Here is a 15,667-nt window from a genome sequence, read left to right as displayed (position 1 = left end):
CCCCCTCTTCCAGGGTCCGGCTTCACTATAAGAAAAGAAACACCTGATTAACCAGATCAACACCACCTGTGGCCTCATCTGCTTCCACTGGCACTGCCTCCTTGAGCTCACTGCACCATCCCTCCCCTGCAGCTGAGCCAGGGACCACACCTCCACCACACCCACTTTAACAGAAAGTGGGCCGATCAGCTGTGTGTGGATCTGAGAGGAGCAGAGGTTGAGTCTCCTCTGGACGCCCGTCTTCACAGCACCACATTTCTAACACGGGTGTCCTCCTGTGGGGACCTGCGAGGCCTCACCCACTTCGTTAGCCGCTGCTGAGCTGTGCAGAAACACACACGGATCAATACTGTGTGCCACTGTTACTCCCTGTAATGTGATTACAGTGTTTAACATGTGGAGCCTTCATCAATATTTAATTATTAATATTACAGCTGGTGTCCTGACAGCAAACATGGGCCCTGCAGGCAACTGATAGGGACCCCGACTCATTTCAGTTTCTCTGTTTTGAGTGGTGTTGTAGCTCTTGTGGGTCTGATATTTGGGTCTTCAGTTTTTGAAAGTGTGCATGTCTGGTAATGACTTGTCTCAGTCTGCATCTTGAAGCGATGCAAACAGCAGAAATCTCATTATTACTGAATAATCCCACAAGGCTTTTGTTTGTCGCTCATTTATATTAGACAAATTAAATGTTTAGAGCTTTTATTATTATTGCCTCGCTACATATCGATAGAAAAACATGGCGTCATATTTATTGAATGAAGTGTTAACATCTGAAGCTAAATGAGCTGCTCTGATCACTACTATTGACCCGCGTTTGATTAAAATGTATTAAGGGCCTGTTGATGAGCGTCAGCAGACATGCTTCTGTGTCTCTCGCTCGCTCTCTCTTTCCACCCATTTTGACTCTGTTCTTCGTCCTCTCTGACAGATTTGTGTTTTCCTGATATTCTGCAGGTCTCACCCTCGGCCCTATTGTAACATTACTTCCACTCTCTCTCTCTCTATTGTCAGGCTAAACAGCGGCATGATATCACTCTTCAGCGGGATCGTCCAGTACTGGACCTGTTAGCAGGCGGCTACAATATGCATTATGGAGCTTGTGATTTATGCCATATTTCAGGGCTCCTTGTAGAACAAAATCACGATGATGTGTTAGGGCCACATTAAGAAAAAAATTTAGCGGACCTACTTCTAGGCCTGTTACCCGCAGAAGTAATTGACATTGAGGACATTTACCTGTTTAATGTGACGATAATGGCCTGCGAGAAAGTTATTACAAGGAACTGGCTTCAAAGGGATCCTTTGAGATTGAAGCAATGGCGAGATGTCATGGAGGAAATTTCCACGATGGAAAAAATAACTTATTACTTAAGACTTGAAGCACATCGATTCGAACAACGATGGAAGAAATGGAATCTGTATAAGGCTCGACCAAACACAGACATTCTTTGATGTTTAGGTAGCACCACACAAGTTGTTTACTCTTTTTTTTTTGCCATTTGTTCTCCCTCACCCCTTAATTTTTTTCTTTTATTCCCTCCATTTATTGTAAATGACTGAGGAAAATGAAAAACTAAAGTTAAAAAAAAGTGTCAGTTTTGGAGCCTGTTATCGAATCTTTATGGAGGGGAGGAAAAAATAGGGGGAAAAAGGTATTTGTTACATATTAATAACAGCGATGTTCAGATTTTGTCGTGAAGGAGAAAGGATCTATAAACCTGATCTCCACCTGACCTCTGACTCTGTCACTGATCCGTCAGGTTGAGAGGAGAGTCGTCAACCAGTTAGCCACAGCGTAGGAGCAGGAGCTGCTGCCTAATGGCTGCACGCCCCGTGTGTCTGTCCAATCGGAAGGCCAGAAAGATGGCACGACAGCCTGTCCTTTGAGGTGGTTGGAGAGGACAGCCAGTGTAGAACACTGGATATTGTATGACTGTTATCGAATCTGTGTGAAAAAAAATAATTAAAAAAACAAACTGATATTTGTGACACATTAATAACAGCAACTTTCTTATTTTCCTGTGAAGGAAAAACGGATAATCAAAGATGATTTGACTGTCTTTTAGCACATTATTCACATCAGCAGAGGCACGCTGATGAAAATGTAAACACAACCTGCGTAATCTGTTCTCCCCAATGAAGAATGTGCTAGTGGAGAGAGTGCATTTGAAGCATGGTTGATATAACTGGCTTGTAAGTAGTTTCTGTTGATGCATGTTAATGTAAAGAAGTCTATCATAGCTGCGAGCGAGCTCTGGTGCTTTCGTTTGTGTCCCTCTGACATTAAGAGGAATTTAGTCATAAAGAGAAAATATTTAAAGTGTTGCATCATAAATGTTTGAACAGCACGCTGCCAAGGCGCCAAATGTAATCGAGCGACGTTTGTCATTCTTGTATCCGAGTCTCCGCCGTGTAAATAAAGTCATCACAATCAAAAGGGAATTCCTTGCTTTTTTTGTTGTTGTTGTTCCATTTGTGTTGCACTGACACCCCTGATGGATAGATGTGTGTGAGAACCTGGGTGGGAATTCTGCAACAATAATGCTCATCCGCCACGTAAAACGACATGACATAGGAATTTCCTTGGAATTCTGATTCTGTGTGGGGGTCTGCGTCGGACGCTGGGAGGGAATGCAGAAAGAATCTCTCACACATGCACGCAGCCTGCAGGAATGTCTTCTCCATAGGGAGGAATTAGCATGCAGGGAAAAGACGCATTCACTCTTACTGTGCTCCGCCTGGACCCCCCAACAACACACACACTATCACTCTCTTTTAGGTACACACAGAGTCACAGCTGTCTGTGAGGAGGAAGTACCTGTGCTGTTTATAAATCAATCCCCTTTAGCCGCATCTGTACTGCAGTCATTTTCTCGATTTAAGTGAATTTTCAACAAGAGTAACACAGAATATTTGCAGCTTCCAGCACTTTTTGTAATCTGTCATACTGGTGCACAAAGATGGAAAGGTGAAGATGTCTCTGTGTTTATGCTAAAAATGCATTTATCAAAAGAATTTTTTTTCATTTTGTACATTTGTTAAAATCGCCACTGTTTAAAGGCTAAAATGTCTCTTAGAAGCTCTCTGAACTGCCTCTCTGTATACTTTAGGATAGAAGAAATCAAAAGAGCATACAGATTTTAGCTGAAAATTTTGTTGTCACGATTTGGTTGCTTTGACTCCTCAAAAGATTTCGTGTGTGCCTCCTCTGAGCTGAAATAAGGGGGAATATTCTCTCCTCTCTTTGATGCCTTCTTTACCACCCACCTCCCAGTCATTCATCAGTGTGAAGCATGTGGGTTGGTGGGGGAGATACCATACCACTCACGAATCTAAGATTACTCTGTGGTTGTATAAACTGTGGGTTGTGCTAAAAATGAACTGCCAAATGCCTCAAATGTCATCTGCATGAAGCCGATGCCTTTAAACTGTTGACACCCACAGACAAAACAGCAACAGGCCAGCAGAGGGTTTTTTTTTGTGTTTTTAAGTGAGACTTTAAGTGGCTTCATCTGGACTGTAGATCAGGTTTTGCTGTGATACCTCCAGGCTTTTTCTCATCTCTTATAACCCTCAAACACATCTACACTTTATGGTTTTAGGAAGGGGGAAAGTGTGTGTGTGTGTGTGTGTGTGTGTGTATCCATTTACCCTCCCCGGAGGAAGACAAGAATAAGAAGAGGAGGAGAAAGAGAAGACGCTCTTAGTCTGTCTGTCAGGCTATTTCTGACTGCTGCCATTTCTCTGATTAGATTATGGAGAAACAGAAACCTGGCCCTCCATCGTCCTAACCTCCCTCTCCCGCTATCTCGCTGCATTTCCCTCACTCAAGCCTTCCTCTGCCTCCTGCTTCTCCACCTTCCTCTCTCTCTCTCTCTCTCCCCCCTTCCTTCTTCCTTGTCTGTCCCATCTGTCCATCTCTCCCACTTCCTGCTGCTCATAAAGATGGACACAAGTCCAAGATGCAGGCGAGATACAAAAGGTAAACCTGTGGGGGAGGGGTTACAAGGGAAGATGTGCATGTGGAGGGGCTCCTGGTAGCTCTGGGGTTCAAAAACAACAACAACAACAACAACAAAACAACAAGAACCCACCAGCATGGACTGCACGTTGCTGTCCAGGATAAAGCTTTTACACAGAGAGTTTCTAATTCACTGAAGCTCAGCCAGCAGCAGCCAGGTGGAGGTGGTGAATGATAAACGACTACTAGCGGCTCTCCAATTATCATATCTGTCCCTGCTCTTAACGGGGGATTTTCATCCGTGTCCCTCCGCGCTTCTCTCATCTCTGCCTCTCCTGCCCTCGCTCATTGTGCTCCCCTAGGAAAGCGATCGATTTCACCTCCATTAGGCTACCTCAGTCCACTCAGCTCTTAGTCTGAAGATGCTCCCCATTCATGCAAAGCAGCGCAGTTACCACTGCCAGCACAGTACCGGACCTCGCATGTTCGTTAAAGTAACACTGCCGGGTCTCTTCCTGTTAACCCCTGACGCCGTGGAGGGTTCGGTGGAAGGGATGCTCGCACCGGCCCGTTACCGTAAAGCAATCACGTGACAGTCCCCTGGGAGAATTAGCATAAAAGACAAATAAAGGACCCCACCAAAAAAAACCCATCTCTGACACACACACACACACACACCAGTCTGTCCTCCTTTCTTTTAAAGAAAAGGAACAAATCCATTCCGCCTAATTCGAACCTTGCTCAGGGACAGCTCGCGTGGCAGATTGCAGCCTAATTAGTTTAGAGGGAATTTAATTCAATTAACTTTCCACAGCTCCGCGCGCCCCGCCGCTGGGCTGCTTTCAGAGCGCGGGGCCAGAGCTCGAGATCTAATTAGTGTGTTTGGAGAAGCTCTCCTGCGCGCGGCCATCCCTCGCCGCTCCAGCTGTGGTGTGCTTGTATCTGTGTGTATGTGTGCGTATGTGTGTGTATGCGGTCTCCCGGGACCTGGTTTTTATCCTAAAAAGCTTCTTTTTTAAGTAACATGCCGTTATCCATTAGGATAATACAGGTCTGGTGCTGCAGCAGAGGTGTACGCAGCTTGTGAATAACCGCAGCTGCTCTGCGTCATATTCTGCCTGATGAATGCGCGTTCACTTCAGGTTAGAGCGGACTTAAATAATAATGAGCGTAATGTGATGGGTTAAAATTAATGGCCATGTTTCGAGGCTATTTTTTTTTGGCAACTCCGTCCTGATGAGCCTTTGTGCCGGACAGCCATTTTTGGCTCATAAAGGTTTGTCTCAATCTGTCCCAGTCGGACTAGAACCTGACAAGAACGTGGATTTCTGAGTGTGCTGCGCCAAATTCCACCGGGTATCTAAACGAATATGCTGCTTTTTTTAGTGCACTTACTAGCACCCTGTGGTTTTTCCACCTGTGCGAACATTTTATGCGCAAAAATTCAGATTTTATGAAGCCATTTTCCGTCATATGAAGACAAAGCACAGATCTTTGTCAGTAGCGGTGCAGTTAATTAAGGAGCCATGTCTTTACCTCTCGGCCTGTTTACTCACTGCACTCGCCACATAAATGGGACAATGCGCACTGAAAATTAGCTCGATTTAATATTTCAAAACTATTTGACTATATTCTTATTAGATCTATTTTCTCCTCTAGAGTAGACTCCACACCAGACTGTGATTGTGATCTAGCACACAAGCACCGGCTGACTGAGGACTTAACCGTAACTTGCTGCCTCTCTAACGCAGTTAGACGCGCGCTATCGTCTCTCGCCGGAGCGTCACGGTATATTCGGGTAATTGGGGACTGATATGCGGAGACCCCCACCCGGGGGGGCCCACCAACCCCCTCCCATCCAGCTCCGTCTCTCATCCATCACCTTGCAAATCAAATGTGCACACCGCCAGCCTCGATTGCGGCCGTGAAAACGCAGGCCGATGTTAACGGCAGGATCCGCGAGCTCTGATTTTATTTTATCCGCAATCAAATCGACCTCCGAGGGAAGAGGATCTTAAGAGGAGCGATGACACGACACATTTTAGTCACACTGCAGGTAGCAGACCAGCTGCTCGGCCGTTTTGACTACACAGTCACATTATGAGCAAATGGGGGAAAAATACAAAAGTAAATAACAATAATCACGAATCCTGAAAATCCTAGAAGTACTCTTTACCAAAGGCAAAACAATGCACTGATTGATTGATTATCAGTTACATAAATCACTGTTGGGACATTTAGAATTATAGGGACAAAGAGCTACAGACAGATGATTGCTCAGTTAGCAGCTGAGTATTTAAAAATATGGAGACACTTGGTGATACAACGCGCGTAGACTTCTGTCCAAAGAACCCACGCACGTTTTAAATCACACTAACTTTTATTTTTACAGATAAGTGTTCATATTAAAAACAACGATTTACTGCAACACATTCCTTTAAAAGCAGAATTGTGAATATTTGTTGAAACGATTACATTAATCCGCGTGTAATTTCCCATTAAATCAGGTCAACGTGACCAGATCCCAACAAACTAAATGTGGGACCCGTTTACCAACTCTCTTGCTAAGTAAAAACAAGAAGAATAGAAAAAGAAGCTGAAGTTTGCTCTCATGGTATCATGTAATGGTTTTATATACTCCTGTATATCCTGGGTTTCAGTGGGGATGCAGCCATAGATTGGCAGAACGTATTTGACTCATATCTGACAATTTCAGTCATTTTTAGCCAGTTATCACATGCATGCTGCTTCATTCTCACCAAATTTTCTACTTTGCAAAATAAAGATAAAGAAATATCTTGACAATGAAGATAACAAGCTAAAACAAAGGGGGGGAAACGGAAAAACTCTAGTGGCCAGTTGGCTCTTTTTTTTCTTTCTGATAGTTCGGGGTAAAATCCAGACTTTAGAAAACCGCATGTCCTGCAGGAGGAGGAGGACTAAAAATGCCGTGCAGTAAAACTTAAAGACGGGCACCTGGTCACCCTAAACCAGGCAGTGAAGGAGGGTTATCGCCTGCCTAAAAAAGCATTTCTCTTGGTGCACAGCCATCAGCTGGATGTAGCTATGCTCACATCATGTAGTGTAATATTTATTGTACTCTGGACCTTGGCACTGACTTCAGTTAAGTCGATGAAATAGTGTAATCTCTGCTTTTATTCGAGCATTACAGCTCTTTTTCAAAGCTCGACAAAGAGGAGGTTAATATCCAGACCTGCGAATCAATAGCTGCCTGAGTCTGGAGCAAGAAAACTGCTTTGAGCACATGGGACATGTTCTTCTTTGAGCTTCGGTGATGGATGGATGGACCTGGCAGTCTCCCTCTCTGACTGACAGCCTCGCTTGGATATCAGACCCGCCGCCTGTCACAGAGACAGAAACCGGACTGGGCCTCCCGGGTGGCTTTTCATCACGCCAGTGTCGCCGCTGTCCCATCCTTCACTGACCCCTTCTCCCCCCGTCTCTACCCACACACCTCTCCATCTCTCCTTCAAGACTATCCATCCATCCATCACACAGGCCGCCCTTTTCATCCGTGCGCCATCACCGCCAACAAGGCGCACACACGAGTTTCCGACCGCCCTCTTCGTTAAGGCCAATCTGCATGCAGCCCTGCAGAGCTCCAGTCGGTGTCGTTAGGGCAGGAAGACCATCACAAGGAATTAGAGCAGCAGGAAAGACGGGAGCAGAAAAAAGAAACGCCGAGAATTTAATCTCTCTGCGGATCATCCCCCTTTAGCGGGCAGACAGGACAATTAATGTGGCCTGAATTTAAAAAAAAAAAAAAAAAAAGAAAGAAGAAGAAGCAAGCAAAACAAAAGAAAACATGCAGGTTAATGCGCTCTGGGTCATTTTGTGACCTCAGTAAGTCCCTCACTGAGAACATGAAGTGATTGGGTTGGGCTTTAAAACTTCTCCCATGAAACCTTGAAATACAATTATTACGATTTTATTATTATTATTATTATTATTATTATTATTATTATAATTATTATAGACTTCGAGGTTAGCGCATTAAAAATGATAGCTTCAGCTTCAGCAATAAATTCAATTCTATTTAATTCTATTTTATTTTGCAGAGCTGTCATTTACAGTTTTATCATCGGTAATTTGAATGTTTATTACCAGATAATGTTACCAATCAGTCGCTGAAAGGAGTCAGTCATACTCTGCTCACAAACAGACAGCACGCTACGGGCCTTCATTCGCTTTTCCCTAATAACCCACGGGCCTATAATCCTTATAGTCGGGGTTCCTCTCTCGGGGGCTCTCAGGAGCCTCTAGGGGACCATTGTGTGCCCCCTCTGTTGACTCAGACGCCATGAATGCCAAAGCTCCCCGTAACTGTTTCCTAAAAATCGCCCCATGAATGTAAAAGTCCAAAGTTAAAGCCTTCGCAGCAGAGAAGTCTCCCCCTGCGCCGGAGCACTATAGGGCGGATTAGCGGCCTGGAAGAGACCGGTCCCTTCTTTGAAGGGATTAAAGTTTAAATGGTTTAAAAGCGGGAGAGCTAGGGTCGTTCCTGGCTGCGCTTTTTTTTTTTTTTTTGGAAGGCAGAAACGACCCTGGAGAGTTTAACTTTGAAACTGTTTAAGTTTCTCGGTAAACTCACCTCTGAACCCAGCAAAGAGAAAAGCGGACATACAACAAATGGAAGGCCTGGGAGCTGACCGGTTAATGTGGAAATCCAACAGAGGAAAGAAAAACTCACACAATGTAGGGCTGTATTTATTTAAGTGCCTTAAATGTTATAAGGGTTGATGCAGGTTATCCCTGTTAGTTCACGCGTTAAGGAGGTTCGCTGTGATTTTGTTTAAGGATTTGAAAATCGTATAAAGTGTTGTGACGCACACACGAAGCAATAAATGAAGTGGTCCATAATTAACTTTTTTTCTTTATTAATATCATATGTAAAGTCTTTCTCCTGAAGTCAAAAAGACCTTCGTGTACCAGCTGCACTGAGCTGTAACGAATGCGTAACGATACTTTGTGACGGCGATGCCCCAAATATTTTCAAATGTGCATTAAATCGGTGATTTTGATAAGTCTTTGAGTTTAACAATTCCTAGAAAAAAAATCGTAAATAAAATAAAATCGTATTAAACAAAAAAAGAAAAAAGATTTGGGTCCCTGTAATGACAAATCAGCGGCCTCAGACTTGTTTGTCTCGTGCGGGCCTCATCTGTGATGTTCAGGCAGCATCTAGCATCTGAACACAACTAGCCCCGCGCGCCGCCCCGCCTCGAACTCCATCACACGATAAACACCGTAAACAAATCTGATTATTGTCGCTTATTTGTAGTTTAAGCGAACGCGGAGAGGCGAATGCGCGCATGCGCGCGTGTGCAGCGGGTTAATGTCATTAAGGAGCATCAACAGCATCATCATCAGGAGCAGCTGCAGCGTGTGCAGCCTGTGGTCAAAGGAAGGCAGGGCGCGCACGTTGAGACATTTTTATGCGTGCACGCAGGCCAAACTTAATTAATTCCTCGCGTACACGCAAAACCTAATTTTGGTTTGTGGATTTTATTATTTGCTAGAACTAATGAAATACGTGTTAATTTCACGAAAAGCAGCGAGAAACCCCCTCTTTTTAAAAATGGCACCATGCACATTTGGCAGCTACGTGGAGCGCGCGCGCGTCTGCCTGCCTGCCGGTTTCAAAGCCTCCCCGTTTGTGCGCGCGTGTGTCTGTGTAATGGGGGCCGTGTGGGATATGACTTATCACATTGTATGACACCGAACAATAAACTTAAACCAATTTATGAAGCTTCAATGCGTTTATGGTTAGCCTGTCGTGGTTGCTCGGTTGTCTCCGCAGCCAGCTCCCTCTCTAGTCCTATACATCAAACTGACGCTCACTCTGGTGACATCTCCGTAAAAGTGATCGGAATCAAATCAAAGCTTTTAATCTCACCAATCACCGTCACATCTGGACGTTTCCCCTCACATAAAGACTTCTGTGGCTGAGCCGCGGATGGTTCCAGGAGCTCGCAGGGACACTATTGACCGGTTATGGAGCATTATTATTATTATTAGTATTATTATTATTATTATTATTTGGGGGGTGAATCTGTTTGTGCATATTTCAGTCGCCTGTGACGATATTAAGCAGACCGTTATGGCTTAAAGTCGTCACATATGTCTTAATATCGCAAAAAACGCTTCACTAGAACCTCCCAGAACAGCGAGGATGTCTATCCCGAGGGTGTGTTTCTCAAGCACGGCGCACATTTTCTTTATAAAATTAGCTTCTTTGTATTCATGTTTTAAAAATAAAATGTTTCCAAGCTTGTAGGCCTGATGTGTTGTTTGGCTACATTCGTGCTTTACTTTAGTTCCTAGAAGACCCATCCTAAATAAATAAATAAATAAATAAAAATCACAGACAAGGTTTCCAAAGCGATCATGCATATTCTGTAAGGTCCAAGTTTTTTCAGAGCGAGTGGCTTCAAAGTATAGCTAGGAGTAAAAAATGAATAAAAATGTATTCATTTAGTTGTTCAAATAATTTCCACCTGTAAACTTTATTCACCAGCTGAATTTTTCATTCAAACAGCTGGAATGAATTAAGCTAAGCACCTACATTAATTTCATTAGTAACACCTGTGTTCGCCCAGGCCACAGGTAGGCCATTACTATGACGTAAACACTGATTGTAGTGTCGCGTCAGTAAAACTCTGAAACAGAGACGTTCGGTTTTGGTCACATTACGGCTGAAAGAAAAACTCTGAACTCACCGGAATCACAAACGTCCGATTAAGGATGCACGCGCGTTATAGCGCGCTGTAATTCTTTTTAGACGCGCGCGATTTAACTCCGCTGACACCTGCTAGCTCGCGATGCTGTGGGCCGCGTGGGCGGTGCAGAGAGCGGTGGGAGGGGAGCAGAGGGGAGGGGGGCTGTCCGTGTCCGTGCTCGCTCACTGGTGGCATTGTCATGGAAACAAGACCACCGCCTTCGCTATTGTCTCGCGCTCTGCCAAGTTTATTATAAACAGCGCGCGAGCCGCTGCGCGCTGTCAAACGGAGCGCGAGCGCAGAGCGAACCTCAGTCCAGGGAGGGGAGCCGAAGAGACGGACAGAGAGAGGGGAGAGTAGGGAGAGAGAGCGGAGCTGCAGAGAAAACATCTGGATTACTTACCAGCCGCGTGACGGTGACATACAAACCTTAAAGCCCACAAAAGCCTGGAGAAACAAACCAACCGCGTCAGGAGATTCTGGAGAAAAAAGTCCAACTCTGACTGGTTTAAACGACTCACAGCAATCCCAGAAACTAACAGCAGCCTCAGACCCGACTGAAGCCGCCCTGTCCCGAGTTTCCAGCGCACTTCTTCACAGACCGGTGTCTGCGCCGGCTGACCTCCATGTATAAGATGGATTACTCATACCTGAACTCCTATGACTCCTGCATGGCAGCCATGGAAGCGTCGGCCTACGCGGACTTCAGCTCCTGCAGTCAGGCCAGCTCCTTCCAGTACAACCCGATCCGGAGCGGCCCTTTCTCCAACCCTGGCTGCACTCCCCTCAGCACGACCAGCTGCACGCTGGGAGCCCTGCGAGAGCACCAGCCCACACCTTACTCCTCAGGTACAGGAACCTCTCCTTGTGTTCCCGTTTCAAGGTCTCCGCAAGATTTCATTAAGACACCAAAAGATCGGCAAGAGAAGGGCGAAATATATGATCATATTTAACTTTTTATATGACACAAATTTTAAACCCGAGGCCTTTTTCCAAACTATCTTTATTTTAGTGGAAATGACTAATTAAATATCATGCTTATGAAGGAGATGATGATGAAATAATAATAATAATAATAATAATAATAATAATAATAATAATAATAATAACAACAACAATAATAATAATAACAATAGAAAAGGCGAATCATTCTTTATTTTTAGCGGGGATAATTATATCATTATTTAAACAAGTAATTAATGTTTGTTGTTCCGCAGTGTCTGTGGATTTTAACTGACTAAAGTGCTGGAGAATCTTATAGTTTCTGTTTGCATTAACAATCTTAGACGGCGAATTATTTTTGTGGCAAAACTCTGTATAAATTAATCCAATAACCCGGCTTATTTAAGCTTATAACAAGGTGATTTTGATTTATTTTTTTTCAGTAAGGAAGAATGGTTAACACTTAAAAATGGGTATTAATAACTTTAAAAAAAAAAGAGAATAAACAAACAGTTAATGGATTTTTCCCACTAAACATTTTATTATAAATCAACCGATTGTACAGCCTCCCGGAGTCCGGGTTGGTGTGGCCAGATGTCAGCTACGGATGGGTTTAAAACCAATTAATCAATTAATCCTCCTTATTCAGTAACCTTACAAGAGCTATTTTTTATTTATTTTTAATAACTATTTTAAGAACAGAAAATTTCCCAAAACTTTTTTACAAAACAAAAATATACGTAAAAAAAAAAAAAAAAAAAAAAAAAAAAAAAAAATATATATATATATATATATATATATATATATATATATATATATATATATATATATATATATATATATATATATATATATATATATATATATTTTTTTTTTTTTTTTTTTTTTTAAGTTAAATGAAAAAAAATGCGGCGAGATGAGGCGTGAAATGTTTCGTGGCCTCTGCGACTCAGTGCTCGGCCTCCGCAGTTTTACGCGCTAGTTTAGCCCTATTAAAAAAAAAAACAATTTTATTAAACGGAAACAATTGTTCCCTTTCAGTCCCTTACAAGTTCTTCTCGGACCCATCTGGCCTGAACGAGAAGAGGAAGCAGCGGCGCATCAGGACCACGTTCACCAGCTCCCAGCTGAAGGAGCTGGAGCGCGTGTTCGCAGAGACGCACTACCCGGACATCTACACCCGGGAGGAGCTGGCGCTGAAGATAGACCTGACCGAGGCCCGAGTACAGGTGTGCCATCAGGCTTTTAAATCTTCAGCACGACTGAAATGAAGTGAAAGTCAGGACGTCTGACACTTATATAACAAATAAAACTGTGTATCCGCCTAATGCCCCGTCTTCACCTGTGTATGTGTGTTTCTGTCAGGTGTGGTTTCAGAACAGACGTGCCAAGTTCCGTAAGCAGGAGCGTGCAGCCAACGCCAAAGCCAACAGCTCTGCTGGCACCACAGGCAGCAGCAGCAACAACAGCTCTGGAGGGAAAAAGGGCGGGGAGCCAAGATCTTCATCAGATGATGATGAGTCTAAAGAGTCCACCTGTAGCCCCACACCTGACAGCACGGCCTCCCTGCCGGGCTCAGCCAATGGAAACTTGGGGAGCCCTGCCAGTCTGAGCCCCAGTCCGGCTCCTGCCAACAGCAGCTACACCAACACCTCCAGCTCTCCGGTTCTCCAGGGGCTGAAGCCTCCCAGCTGGTCCAGTCTGGGGCCCTCCAACCCGGCCGTGGCGCAGCCCGCTGCCCAGACTCAGGAGATTCTGAAGGCCTGGCAGCCAGCGGACAGTATGACCGGGCCCTTTGCCGGAGTTCTGTCCTCTTTCCACAGAAAACCCAATCCCACCATCAAGACGAATCTGTTCTGAAGAACAGAGCAAGACAAATGAGAAACAAACTGTAAGCGAGAGGAGTTTCTAGCCTTTGTGGAGAGAGACAAGACTTGCCCATTAAAACACTGAATCCGTTGCTGTAGTCTGCTGTGGTCCAGCAAGGTTCTCAGTTCTTCTCTTACCGACTCAGAAAATAAAATCACAGGTCTGCTCACCATCTGCCGTCCAAAAATATTATGCAACAGTCCACACTGTACCTGTAAAACCTACCTTGACACGGGCAGTTTCCTCCCTTTCCTGCAATGACTCCACTCTCACTCTCCGATAAAACAAAGAGAAATACTTTACTTAATAACGGTAAACTATACAGGCCCTTAAACTGTCCATATTTGCATCGTCTTTTCGGTCTGTCTGGTGCACCTACATTCCCACACTCACTGCACTGCAGCAAACTCGGTGGTGCATGGCAGCAGCTCTGATGAGTATGGCGGTCAGGTACGAGTTTAAAGCAGAAATCTAAACATCACACTCCGAAATCTGCTGGGGAAGCAAACTTTCACCCTCAAGCACAACTTCCTCTAAGCCCCCCCGACACACAGGCTTTCACCAGTTGGAATAGGTTCCCCCCTAAATCTCTTTGCCAAGCAGAGCAGGGGCACCCAAAAATCCAATTAGACCTGCCGGGTCTAGACCAGACATCCCCAGTTCACCTCACGCTCTCCCCTCCTTCTTTACTGTATCAAGTCCTCCAGAATCCCACACTCTCGCCGTCCCATCATGCCTTTATCAAACAGTTTGTCAGACTTTTGCAAGGCAAAGAGTTGGAGACTTTAAGGTGTTTCGACTCCATTTTTAGTTCATATGCTGCTACTTCCTCCCCCGTTCTTTGTTCGGAATAAAGCAGATTGTAGCCTGATTATATCTGACGTCTCTGACCGGACTGAAGCGAACAAATGAGTTTGTACAGCAGGTCGCAGTCCGGGTTAGGGTCTTTAGCAGGCTTACGAGTCATACGTTTCTCTCCCATAGGTGACATGTGGGGTAATCTGGCAATACACTGAGAGATGGAGTTTTGTACTGTATCCGCATTAATACTCAGATTTTGTTTCTTCTTTCCTTTTTTTTTTTTTTTTTTTTAGCTTGCGAGAGTTGCTTGTAAATCACCTCTATTGCATTTTGATGAAACTCACTGGTTTCTGAGGAAGAAAAAAAAAGTATTTAATATTTTTATTATGTCAGTGAGAAACCTGCGCATTTATTTGAACTGCCCCATAAAGTTTTGTGACTGTAAATTCTGTAATTAGTAATATAAATATTAGGTAGGCTTTGTTTTTGGTTTTTTGCTTTACAGATCCATTTCATTGCAGAGCGCCTGTCTCACGGACCAACGCGTCAACGACAACTACAGACTGACAGAAAGCTCGAGTGAATGAGATGTTATAGCACTACTCTGAATATTCTAATAAATCTACATTATGGAGGCATTACCTGGCGTGCGTGGTGGTCTGGCTTCTTGTGTGTGGCATCACCATAACAGTGTTGTGTTTTATGTGCAAACATATACAGGTTGTCATACAAATCCAATTCCAAAAAAGTTGGGATGCTGTGTAAAATGTAAATAAAAACAGAATGCAATGATCTCCAAATCTCAATCTCAGTTAACAACAGAATAGAAAAAACAAACATATGAAATGTTTAAATTGTGCCTATTTTATAAAATATGAGCTCAATGAGAATTTGATGGCAGCGATGCATCGCAAAAAAATTGGGACAGGGGCAACAAAAGGCTAGAAGAGTCAGTGGTCCTAAAGAGAAACAGCTGAAGGAACATTTTGCAACTAATTGTGCTAATTGGCAACAGGTCAGTAATAAAAGATGATCAGGTATATAAAATAAAGCATCTTAGAGAGGCGATTCTCCAGTCTACAAATTGCAAAATTATTTTCTAATAATCTTCCTGAACATAAAATTGTGAAGACTTTACTATCTCACCATTCACAGCACATAATATCACCAAAAGATTCAGAGAATCTGGAGAAACTTGGGATAAAAACAGGCCTTATTCTCTCATGGAGATCACAGCATGGGCTCAGAAACATCCATGAATCATTATCTGTGAGCACCGTGCCATCCACAAAGGTTAAAGCTCTATCGTGCAAAGAAGACGCTGCATGTGAAGATGATTCAGGGGAACAAT

At 43.9% G+C, this 15,667-nt stretch overlaps 1 protein-coding gene across 1 annotated transcript; it reads left to right on the top strand.

Moving 5' to 3' along the window:
- Window positions 1-10,978: 10,978 nt before the first annotated feature.
- On the top strand, window positions 10,979-14,257 carry LOC146693121 (paired mesoderm homeobox protein 2A-like). The gene is made up of 3 exons (XM_085478766.1): window positions 10,979-11,553; window positions 12,688-12,875; window positions 13,012-14,257. Exons 1-3 carry the CDS (start codon window positions 11,331-11,333, stop codon window positions 13,504-13,506), a joined length of 906 nt encoding a protein of 301 aa, XP_085334892.1. The 5' UTR covers window positions 10,979-11,330; the 3' UTR covers window positions 13,507-14,257.
- The last annotated feature ends 1,410 nt before the right edge of the window (window positions 14,258-15,667 follow it).

This window comes from Copadichromis virginalis, linkage group LG14 (genome assembly GCF_057382275.1).
Source record: "Copadichromis virginalis isolate Kocher_CV1m ecotype Utaka linkage group LG14, C_Virginalis_male_GT1.1, whole genome shotgun sequence".
Taxonomy (NCBI): Eukaryota; Metazoa; Chordata; class Actinopteri; order Cichliformes; family Cichlidae; genus Copadichromis; species Copadichromis virginalis.
The sequence above is the reverse complement of the archived record's forward strand: the minus strand, read 5'-3'. Positions and strand labels throughout refer to the sequence as shown.

What these genes read in the sequence shown, in the direction of transcription:
- LOC146693121 (XM_085478766.1), top strand. Translation starts at nt 11,331, where the DNA reads ATGTATAAGATGGATTACTCATACCTGAACTCCTATGACTCCTGCATG. An exon ending in GCCCACACCTTACTCCTCAG is followed by an intron (nt 11,554 to 12,687) that starts GTACAGGAACCT and finishes GTTCCCTTTCAG; the next exon opens with TCCCTTACAAGTTCTTCTCG. An exon ending in TGACCGAGGCCCGAGTACAG is followed by an intron (nt 12,876 to 13,011) that starts GTGTGCCATCAG and finishes TGTTTCTGTCAG; the next exon opens with GTGTGGTTTCAGAACAGACG.